This window comes from Mizuhopecten yessoensis, unplaced genomic scaffold (genome assembly GCF_002113885.1).
Source record: "Mizuhopecten yessoensis strain PY_sf001 unplaced genomic scaffold, ASM211388v2 scaffold10823, whole genome shotgun sequence".
In the NCBI taxonomy this organism is placed as follows: Eukaryota; Metazoa; Mollusca; class Bivalvia; order Pectinida; family Pectinidae; genus Mizuhopecten; species Mizuhopecten yessoensis.
The window spans coordinates 206078-218876 of NW_018408739.1; the positions used below are offsets into that span (position 1 = coordinate 206078).

The following is a 12799-nucleotide window of genomic DNA, read 5'->3' on the forward strand; positions in this document are numbered from 1 at the left end:
TAATCATTTCGTTCAGTGAATTTAACAATTACATAATATATCCCTTGATTTGGTTATTTGATAAGGAATGGCGACTCAGAATAAGTATTTAAAACACGACGGTCACTGAAATTTTTGATACTTAAAGAAATTGACAAAGCTTGTTAAAGGAAGAACAACTAGTTTAAGTATCAGCACGATAGACCTTTGCAATTACTTCTCATTGTCAAGCTACTTATTCTAAAGATAAACCGGCAAAAAATCGAACTCGAACGTGTCTGAAAGGAAATCATCGACCAAGTTACATTTTCCTACACAATGAACGATAACTTATATTTAAAGTGAAATTATGTAAAGTTCACAATTCTTTTTAGATAGGACAGGAAATAATATATTTTACCGCCTGATTCATATAGAAAGATATAAGTTATCAACAGTATTTCTTCTTTTTAAAATCTACATATCGTGTATAGAATGCTTTCTCTAAAGTTTGTAGAAAATTCCAACAAAATATGTATTATTCTGTTAAATTTTTAATTTCATATTTTGAAAGTGCAAATCAAATTTCAAATACAGGTAATAACTATTCGTTAAGTTACAGTGTACAGAGTTGGAGAATAAAAGCATTTGACCAAACTTTTTTTTACCATCAACAAAACTATATATATGTATCTCTAATTTAGTTCATGTTGTTTGTTTGCACAGGTCAAATCCGTATAACGTTGAAACAGCAAGAAGGTTATCAGTCATTCCGTCCATAAATCTGTGAAAAGAAAATATATATTTTATTTGCAGAATTCGAGCAAATTCAAGATTAAACAATTTAGTGGAAAATTTAAATTGATTAACATGATCATTCGACACTGAGAGACCATTACTAATTTTACACATTATAGCGAAACTAGCACAGCCGAAAGTAGGGTCGATAGGATTAATTGATATATATGCACCAGAAGGGCCGAATCGTGATATTTTACAACTATAGGAAAAATATTTTACGCAACTTTGAAATTAAACGGTTTTTCTACTGTTAACATATCCTCACTACGTCCTTGGATTATGTCATGCACATATCGAATGCACACTGTTAATCTATTTGATTGAATACAGGTATAGTAACTGACGAAAAGCTAAGATGATATCTGTCTTTTAAAGATTACAGAAGAGCGCGACCCGACTTGAAAACCGGGCCCGTTACGCTGCAACGTGATTCCTTCAATAGCGATACAAAATAAAACTTATATACTTGTATCATCCGCCAGGTGGCCAATTCAAAATCTTCAATTTGTCATGACAAATTACAAGGGTTAACTAAAGATATATGTGTATCGATAGTAGAATATTTGAATAACGAAGATGACTTATAAGTTTTTCAATATACTTATTTCATAGTCCGATAAATACTTTATATTTAAGGAATAGCTTTCTGTTTTGGTTTGGTAATACTCTAAGGTCACCTATTTTATTTACTCGTGCTCAACTGGAGTTATCAGCTTATAACCTAACCATTTTTTTTCTTTATATTTACAATAATATCTGTGAATGGTTGACATAAATGTGATCATCAGAAACAAATTTCATTTTCGAAACTTAAATAACGTGTGATTGGTTCTATATACTGCCTAAAATTTGCATAAGCCTCCGTAAACCCCTGCTACATCTACTGTTGATGATGTCACACAATTATGTCTCGTTCACGGAAAATTTGCACACCTCCGTCAACATCATGGTTGTTGACGCCTTTGGAAATTTGTTACGTTCTTTGGTCAGTTTACATGATGAAACAGTGATACAATGGTTATGTTGTTAACTCGATCACCCCTGAAGACACATTTGACGTCTTCCAATTCAAAGGATGGAAGAGTTTATTGTGTCTTCAGGGGTGAATGCCTTATTGATCATACATACCAGTGACACATGCTTTTGCATTGGATAAAGTTCATCTGGCCACGCCCCCTCAGACAGTTGTAGATGCACTTGCCGACCCCTCGTTTCTCGAAGTTAGAGAACCTGGGGTAGTCCTCCGTGTCGATGTCTAGTTTCAAATAGTCACGTGATTTACCAGTATGATCTGATTGGAGTTCGTCATTCGTAAACGAGGTTGATTTAATGTCCCTGTCACGTGCCTCATCTTCATCTGGTGTCCCGGATGTCAACAGTAATGATTGTAGAGTCGAGTCAAATGCAAGCTTTCGTAGTAATTCATAATTGTCGAAATCTGAAAAAGACCAAAATACGTTCACAAAAATGTTATTTAAAAAAATATTTTTTTAACAAAATCTGTTAAATACGATGGGACATTTAAGAGATAATAAATCGAACCCGAGAGAGAAGATGTTGAGCGTTCGAGAAACGCAATGCAGAGGATAGTATTGGGCATGTCCTAAATGCACCACCGTAGTAAAGCGAAAATAAATACATTATATTCACATCGTAAACACACAAGAACAAAAATTATAAGCGGACTGTGTAAATAGCAAAAGAAAACGAAAGACATCAGGAATAACAGAAGCCGCAGACCAAACAATGTGATCCAAAAAGGACCTGTATTATTGCACCACGGTCACCTATAACTTTGAATAGCTGGGTCACCGACGATTTAAAACAAAGGGTGTCTAAGTATATCAGACACTGCAATACAACAATAAGAAATACGCTATCTTGATATTTTTCTACTTTATTGCCAGAGTTGATTATGGTCATCCTATATATTAGGCTTGGTTTGTGAGATCGTGGCCTGGCAGTGCAAGACGAACCATTGTAGTGAATGAGTGCTGGGTATAAGAGACACCAAGGAAAAGGGTTTACACTTTGTCGCCTGACATGTGCTGTTGTGTTCATAGCCCTACCAGATACTGCAAGGGACCACAGCCCTACCAGATACTGCAAGGGACCACAGCCTTACCAGATACTGCAAGGGACCACAGCCCTACCAGATACTTCAAGGGACCACAGCCCTACCAGATACTGCAAGGGACCACAGCCCTACCATATACTGCAAGGGATCACAGCCCTACCAGATACTGCAAGGGATCACAGCCCTACCAGATACTGCAAGGGACCACAGCCCTACCAGATACTGCAAGGGACACAGCCCTACCAGATACTGCACGGGACCACATCCCTACCAGATACTGCAAGGGACCACAGCCCTACCAGATACTGCAAGGAACCACAGCCCTACAAAATACTGCAAGGGATCACAGCCTTTCCAGATACTGCAGGGAACACAGCCCTTCCAGGTACTCCAGGGGACCACAGCCCATCCAGATACTGCAACGGACCACAGCCTTCCATATACTACAGGGGAACACATCCCTTCAAGATACTACAAGGGACCACAGCCTTTCCAGATACTGCAGGGGACCACAGCCCTTCCAGATACTACAAGGGTCCACAGCCTTTCAAGATACTACAGGGAACCACAGCCCTACCAGATGCTGCAAGGGACCACAGCCCTACCAGATACTGCAAGGGACCACATCCCTACCAGATACTGCAAGGGACCACAGCCTTACCAGATACTGCAAGGGACCACAGCCCTACCAGATACTGCAAGGGATCACAGCCCTACCAGATACTGCAAGGGACACAGCCCTACCATATACTGCAAGGAACCACATCCCTAACAGATACTGCAAGGGACCACAGCCTTACCAGATACTGCAAGGGACCACAGCCCTACCAGATACTTCAAGGGACCACAGCCCTACCAGATACTGCAAGGGACCACAGCCCTACAAAATACTGAAAAGGATCACAGCCTTTCCAGATACTGCAGGGACCACAGCCCTTCCAGGTACTCCAGGGGACCACAGCCCTATCAGATACTGCAAGGAACCACAGCCCTTCCAGATACTGCAGGGAACCACACCCCATCCAGATACTGCAGGGGACCACATCCCTTCCAGATACTGCAAGGGACGACCACAGCCTTCCATATACTACAGGGGAACACATCCCTTCAAGATACTACAAGGGACCACAGCCTTTCCAGATACTGCAGGGAACCACAGCCCTTCCAAATACTGCAAGGGACCACATCCCTACCAGATACTGCAAGGGACCACAGCCCTACCAGATACTTCAAGGGACCACAGCCCTACCAGATACTGCAAGGGACCACATCCCTACCAGATACTGCAAGGGACACAGCCCTACCAGATACTGCAGGGGACCACAACCCTACCATATACTGCAGGGGACCACAGCCCTACCAGATACTGCAATGGACCATAGCCCGACCAGATACTGCAAGGGACCACAGCCCTACCAGATACTGCAAGGGACACAGCCCTACCAGATACTGCAGGGGCCCACACCCCTACCATATACTGCAGGGGACCACAGCCCTACCAGATACTGCAAGGGACACAGCCCTACCAGATACTGCAGGGGACCACACCCCTACCATATACTGCAGGGGACCACAGCCCTACAAGATACTGCAATGGACCACAGCCCTACCAGATACTGCAGGGGACCACAGCCCTACCAGATCCTGCAAGGGACCACAGCCCTACCAGATACTGCAGGGGACCACAGACCTACCAGATACTGCAAGGGACCACAGCCCTACCAGATACTGCAGGGGACCACAGCCCTACCAGATACTGCAAGGGACACAGCCCTACCAGATACTGCAGGGGACAACATCCCTACCAGAAACTGCAAGGGACCACAACCCTGCCGGATACTGCAAGGGACCACAGCCCTACCAGATACTTCAAGGGACCACAGCCCTACCAAATACTGCAAGGGATCACAGCCTTTCCAGATACTGCAGGGACCACAGCCCTTCCAGGTACTCCATGGGACCACAGCCCTACCAGATACTGCAGGGGACAACATCCCTACAAGAAACTGCAAGGGACCACAACCCTGCCGGATACCGCAAGGGACCACAGCCCTACCAGATACTGCAATGGACCACAGCCCTACCAGATACTGCAATGGACCACAGCCCTACCAGATACTGCAAGGGCCCCCAGCCCTACCAGATACTGCAAGGGACCACATCCCTTCCAGATACTGCAAGGGACCACAACCCTTCCAGATACTGCAAGGGACCACACCCCTTCCAGATACTACAGGGGACCACAGCCCTTCCAGATACTGCAAGGGACCACATCCCTACCAGATACTGCAAGGGACCACATCCCTTCCAGATACTACTGGGGACCACATCCCTTCCAGATACTGCAAGGGGCCCACAGCCCTTCCAGGTACTCCAGGGGACCACATCCCTTCCAGATACTGCAGGGGACCACATCCTTTCCAGATACTCCTGGGGACCACAGCCCTTCCAGATACTAGATACTGCAGGGGACAACATCCCTACAAGAAACTGCAAGGGACCACAACCCTGCCGGATACCGCAAGGGACCACAGCCCTACCAGATACTTCAAAGGACCACAGCCCTACCAAATACTGCAAGGGATCACAGCCTTTCCAGATACTGCAGGGACCACAGCCCTTCCAGGTACTCCAGGGGACCACAGCCCTACCAGATACTTCAAGGGACCACAGCCCTACCAGATACTGCAGGGGACCACAGCCCTTCCAGATACTGCAGGGGACCACATCCCTTCCATATACTGCAGGGAACCACACCCCATCCAGATACTGCAGGGAACCACAGCACTTCCAGATACTGCAGGGGACTACAGCCCTTCAATATACTGCAGGGGACCACAGCCCTTCCAGATACTGCAGGGGATCACAGCCCTTCAATATACTGCAGGGGACCACATCCCTACCAGATACTGCAAGGAACCACAGCACTTTCAGATACTGCAAGGGATCACAGCCTTTCCAGATACTGCAGGGACCACAGCCCTTCCAGGTACTCCATGGGACCACATCCCTACCAGATACTGCAAGGGACCCCAGCCCTACCAAATACTGCAAGGGATCACAGCCTTTCCAGATACTGCAGGGACCACAGCCCTACCAGGTACTCCATGGGACCACATCCCTACCAGATACTGCAAGGGACCCCAGCCCTACCAGATACTGCAAGGGACCACAGCCATACCAGATACTCCAGGGGACCACAGCCCTTCCAGGTACTCAAGGGGACCACATCCCTTCCAGATACTGCAAGGGGACCACAGCCCTACCAAATACTGCAAGGGATCACAGCCTTTCCAGATACTACAGAGGACCACATAGCAGTCTCCTCCTATGACCATGCGGTCCTGTTCTCCCTCCGAACCTGCACGAATTAGCAGATGTTGTACCTATGATACTTCAAGGGACCACAGCCCCCCCAGATACTCCTGGGGACCACATCCCTCCCAGATACTGCAAGGCACCACAGCCATACCAGATTCTCCAGGGGACCACACCCCTTCAATATACTGCAGGGGACCCCAGCCCTTCCAAATACTGCAGGGTACCACATCCTTTCCAGATAGTGCAGGGGACCACAGCCATACCAGATACTTCAGGGGACCACAGCCATACCAGATTCTCCAGGGGACCACATCCTTTCCAGATACTACTGAGGACCACATCCCTTCATCCCTACCAGATACTGAAAGGGACCCCAGCCCTTCCAAATACTGCAGGGTACCACACCCCTTCCAAAGATTGCAAGGGACCACAGCCCCTCCAGATACTACTGGGGGCCACAGCCCTTCAATATACTGCAGGGGACCCCAGCCCTTCAAGTTCCGCAAGGGGACCACAGCCCTACCAGATTCTGCAAGGGGACCACATCCCTGCCAGATACTGCAAGGGGCCCCCACCCCTACCAGATCCTGCAAGGGCCCCCAGCCCTCCCAGATACTGCAAGGAACCACAGCACTTCCAGTTACTGCAGGGGACCAGATCCCTTCCAGATACTTCCAGATACTGCAGGGGGCCACAGCCCTTCAATATACTGCAGGGAACCACACCCCTTCCAAAGATTGCAAGGGACCACAGCCATTCCAGATGCTCCAGGGGACCACAGTCCTTCCAGATACTGCTGGGGACCACAGCCCTGCCAGATACTACAGGGGACCACAGCCTTTCCAGATACTACAGAGGACCACATAGCGGGCTCCTCCTATGACCATGCGGTCCTGTTCTCCCTCCGAACCTGCACGAATTAGCAGATGTTGTACCTATGATACTTCAAGGGACCACAGCCCTTCTCCCTTCCAGATACTGCAGGGGACCACATCCCTTCCATATACTGGAGGGAACCACACCCCATCCAGATACTGCAGGGAACCACAGCACTTCCAGATACTGCAGGGGACCACAGCCCTTCAATATACTGCAGGGGACCACATCCCTACCAGATACTGCAAGGAACCACAGCACTTTCAGATACTGCAAGGGACCACATCCCTTTCAGATACTGCAAGGGACCACAGCCCGTCAAGGTACTACTTGGGACCCCAGCCCTTCCAGATACTACAGAGGACCACATAGCAGTCTCCTCCTATGACCATGCGGGCCTGTTCTCCCTCCGAACCTGCACGAATTAGCAGATGTTGTACCTATTTTCATATTTGAACTATATACATTTAGTCAGATTGTATAAATTTTAACATGAACATGTGATGCATTAAGACTACACTGGCTATTTCCATTAAATCAGGAGTTACTACAATAAGGGTGTACCATAACTTCTATAATTGAGCATACACATGTATATGGTTAATGTTATGGCGATGCATTTAGACACGTTGATGCATTAGAGGGGTTTAGCACCACTGTTCCAAGTGGTGCGCCATCTTAAAAACTAATGCAGGGAAGGAAACTCGTGTTGGTATCATCGGCCAAACGAAACATTAAAATGATTTTAATTTTGTTTGTGAAAACACGTAAAGTTCTGTTAATATATCAGCAGCACTACTCAACTGCCCAGCACCGAACTATCAGTGCTACACTGACATCATTAAGCTCCGGCAACGGCACCTCAGTCTCGGAAAGTGTTCCCGTATTCAACCGAATGTATCGTCATTTGCACTGTCGAATTCAGTTACAATTAAAATAGCGTAACTGACGACTCTCTTTATGGATTATTTTTAACGTTACAAATTGTAAATAAAAGCATTATCTTTTAACATATCTTTGTTAATGAAATTTACAGCGTGCTGTTCTTGATTTATTACCACATAAACAAAGAAAAGTTAAAAGATAATACTTAACTACATAATGCAATGTCCGTTATCATGAAATCTACAATTGTTATTTTTATATTCAATAATACAAGTGACGATGCTTTTTCTCATTAAATGTTGAAGTGACGATGTTATATATCATTAAATGTTGAAGTGGCGATGTTTTTTTATCATTTAATGTTTAAGTGACGATGTTATATATCATTAAATGTTGAAGTGACGTTGTTATATATCTTTTAATATTGAAGTGACGATGTTATATATCATTAAATGTTGAAGTGACGATGTTATATATCATTAAATGTTAAAGTGGCGATGTTTTTTTATCATTTAATGTTTAAGTGACGATGTTTTTTATCATTTAATGTTAAAGTGACGATAATTCGATCATTTAATGTTAAAGTGACGATGTTATATATCATTAAATGTTGAAGTGACGATGTTTTTTATCATTAAATGTTGAAGTGACGATGTTATATATCATTAAATGTTGAAGTGACGATGTTATATATCATTAAATGTTGAAGTGACGATGTTTTTTATCATTTAATGTTAAAGTGACGATGTTATATATCATTAAATGTTGAAGTGACGATGTTATATATCATTAAATGTTGAAGTGACGATGTTTTTTATCATTTAATGTTAAAGTGACGATAATTCTATCATTTAATGTTAAAGTGACGATGTTATATATCATTAAATGTTGAAGTGACGATGTTATATATCATTAAATGTTGAAGTGACGATGTTTTTTATCATTTAATGTTAAAGTGACGACAATTCTATTATTTAATGTTAAAGTGACGATAATTCTATCATTAAGTGTAAAACTTACGATGCTTTTCTCATTAAATGTATAAGTCAGGGTTTCTGTCATTAAATGTTCGATATTGATATAAAAAAAACAACAGCGTAATGAAATGTAATGGGTGATTGTTTCCATGTCCCCGGAAAAAAGCAATTATGTACCAAATAAAAATCCTTTCTTGAAAGTAACGGCATTCCCCTAATCATCTCTGTTTTCTTAATTGAATCAACGTCCCGTCGATATCTTGTCATCATCTATATAATATGCCAAACAAATTCCGATAGATTTTTTTCGGAGACAGCAATAACAGCCCTAATCGGCCTCGAGGTGTGCCCAAAGTGTTAGACAATGTAGAAATATCGATGACGTTCGGAAGTATCTGCGAGTTCGACTGCCGAAGTGTGCAACAAGTCGTTTCCACTACTTACCTGTTTTGGACACGTATTTGCAGGTGTTTTGATAGACTGACAATGTTTCCGTTACATACATTTATTGGACATTTATTTACATGCGTTTTAATAGATTGACAATGTTTCCGGTACATACATTTATTGGACATTTATTTACAGGTGTTTTGATAGACTGACAATGTTTCCGTTACATACATTTATTGGACATTTATTTACATGTGTTTTAATAGAATGACAATGTTTCCGTTACTTACATTTATTGGACATTTATTTACAGGTGTTTTGATAGACTGACGATGTTTCCGTTACTTACCTGTGTTGGACATGTATTTACAGGTGTTTTGATAGACTGACAATGTTTCCGTTACTTACCTGTGTTGGACATGTATTTACATGTGTTTTGATAGACTGACAATGTACTCATCACTTACATGTATTGTGTCTCACCTTCTGTTCACTGCACATGTCAATTGATCGAGTCCGGACATGGTTGTACTAAGTGTAATAATTCTAACGCCACTTTCATTTTTATATCAGGTGAAGTTTTCAAAATCCTTAATGCTTTATGCGAAGATTGATCATGCTATATAGAAATATTTCCGTTTGATAGTATAGATTGTATATAGTTTCATATAAAACCAGTGACATGTTTATTTGTGCGGTTTCCGTGACTAGTGCGTGCAGACGGCTTGTAGAAGTCGTAGTCATAAAACAATTACGCTTAAACACCAGTAGATTTTAATATGTGATGGCACATTTATAAAGGGGTGAAGCGTCAGGGGGTGTTCGCATCTCTCTTTACCGCGTTCCGGTTGTCAAAAACAGAAACCTTTGACATTCTTATATGCCACTAAACTTAACAAAAATGCCTTTTAAGGCCTTTGTCAGGTATGTATCTATGAATCTATACAATTGTCATTGATATTGAACTAAAACATATAAAAGCTATAAGCTTAAAAACTAAGTAGCAACCTATACTGAACTATTTAGTTGAGTGAGTCCTATACCAGTAAATAACATAGATCAACCATTACTTTCCTACTATCCTCAATATTTCTACTTACTTAACCAATATATACCCTGAACTAACCATATGCTCTTGTTAACCAATGGATACTCAGAACTAGCAATCCCTGCTTTTGTATTTTTATCCAATCAATACTCAGAATTTACCATAACAAATAAATACCCTAACTTAACCGTCTGTACGTTATTAATAACCAATAAATACCCTGAACTACATCCGTAGTCTATTAACCAATAAATGCCCTGAACTACATCCGTAGTCTATTAACCAATGAATACCCTGAACTACATCCGTAGTCTATTAACCTATAAATACCCTGAACTACATCCGTAGTCTATAAACCAATAAATACCCTGAAATACATCCGTAGTCTATTAACCAATAAATACCCTGAACTACATCCGTAGTCTATAAACCAATAAATACCCTGAAATACATCCGTAGTCTATTAACCAATAAATACCCTGAACTACATCCGTATTCTATTAACCAATAAATACCCTGGACTACATCCGTAGTCTATTAACCTATAAATACCCTGAACTACATCCGTAGTCTATTAACCAATAAATACCCTGAACTACATCCGTAGTGTATCAACCAATAAATATCCTGAGCCAACCATTCGTTCTTATTTTACCATTAAATACCCTGCACTTAACATACGTAGTTTATAAACCATAAATACCTTGAACCAGCCATCCATACTTTATTGATAAAAAATTCCCTGAACTAACCACCCGTATTTTATTAACCAAGGAATACCCTAAACCAAACATCCTTACTTCATTAAGCAACGTATAGCATTAACCAACCACCCATACTTCATTAAATGGTAAATACCCATGGTAGATATCAATGATGACTTTTGTTTATTAGATAAAAAAGGTCATATAAGTGTTTGTCATCTATGTGTTAACCAATGAAAAAGTAAACCAACCTCATGCTAATTTTAAAAAAAACTTTGAAATTGTAACGTGATATAGTGGAAGCTGTAAGTCAGTTGGATTGGAGACCTTTACCTCCAATGAAAAGTAGCAATCGATTATATAACCTGAAAAAGTGTAAATATTTACCTATTACCAGGCAATACAACCTGATGGTGGTTTCTGAAGATCGTATTGAAGTAATGACTTTGATTTTAAAACAGAACAAAATGCACACTTTACCACACAAAATGTCGATAGAACAACAAACAACATCGCCAGTACACATGGAACAGATCCGAGCTCAAAGGCGACATAGCAATGTGCCACAATGTCAGTACAAATATAACAATTTCGAGTTCAAAGTCGACATAACCATGTGCCTATATCAAACCAAATTAAGTCCACCACACGAGAACGGTAAATGACAACGAAACAACAAGGCACACTCATTATCATAATCAACAACATCGGACTCATCACACAAGGAAACAGAACAAGCGCCAATGCGATCATATGGCGACCATAACCCATGTCCATAGTCACCTCAATCTGCATTTCTCGAAATCTTTTAAGTTTATCGGTGCAGTCGACAACTAACACGGAAATCATAATATGTCGAGCAAAATCATAATAACCGAATAAAATGCAGCATGCAAACACTGCAATTTAGGGGAGCAGGAATGTAACTATCAAGAAAAGGAAATTTCACGATCGAAATTTCGACATCTTTACGCCGTATATAACCCTTATTGATAAAACAAACCAAAAACTGATTACAGAGTTATTACTTGGTTTATACGTTTAACCTGGTACGTTTATAGGAAGTAGTATAACACAAATACATAAGGAAACGCATTCTAAAATATACAGCAACAGCAAAATATTATACAACCAAATCAAAACAGCTAATTCAAGATGCGTTACCTGTTTTAGAGTGTCCAGCTTGCAGGGCTAAAATGAACACGACAAGTCCGAGAAAGGCCGATGTTATGTCCATTTTGTTACAGGCACTTCAATGAATTGATGTAGTGTTTGGCTAAGAAAATATAATTTAGTCCGTCTCAGGAAAATCTTGTCTGTTAAAGGGTCATACATCACACTAAAATTGTTTAAATAGCATAAGAACGCCAACGGATAGCTCATATTAGTCTTTCAGGGGGCACACTTGGGGTATGTCGTTTTAGATAAGTATAAATCTTATTTTTTGTAATGAAAATGGACACATATTTATTAATAACATTTTTGACTTTTTTGATTGACTGATAGACAAATTAAAATATACATTTTAACATTTAAAAAATATTCACATGCAAGAAACCCTCTTTTGAGCCTTTCATAACCCGGACAATATAAGCCAATCAGGACGCATCATTTTCTACCTATTACGAATAACCTGACTTCTATAAAGAATGTATTGGCTGTCACTAATTAAATAAAAATAAATTGTTCCTCCACAGTCGCTTGCCCAGGAGTGGGTGCCGAATACTAACTTTCATCTTTGATAATTAAATTTACGGTATTA

The 12799-nt window shown here is 41.5% G+C and overlaps 1 protein-coding gene across 1 annotated transcript; it reads right to left on the reverse strand.

Annotated features, from left to right (window-relative positions):
- Nucleotides 1–505: 505 nt before the first annotated feature.
- LOC110462701 lies at nucleotides 506–12339 on the reverse strand. Its single transcript, XM_021516803.1, has 3 exons — nucleotides 12202–12339; nucleotides 1888–2197; nucleotides 506–742 (listed from the first exon to the last, which is right to left on the reverse strand). Coding segments are annotated over exons 1-3 (384 nt in total). The 5' UTR covers nucleotides 12275–12339; the 3' UTR covers nucleotides 506–741.
- Between the last annotated feature and the right edge of the window lie 460 nt (nucleotides 12340–12799).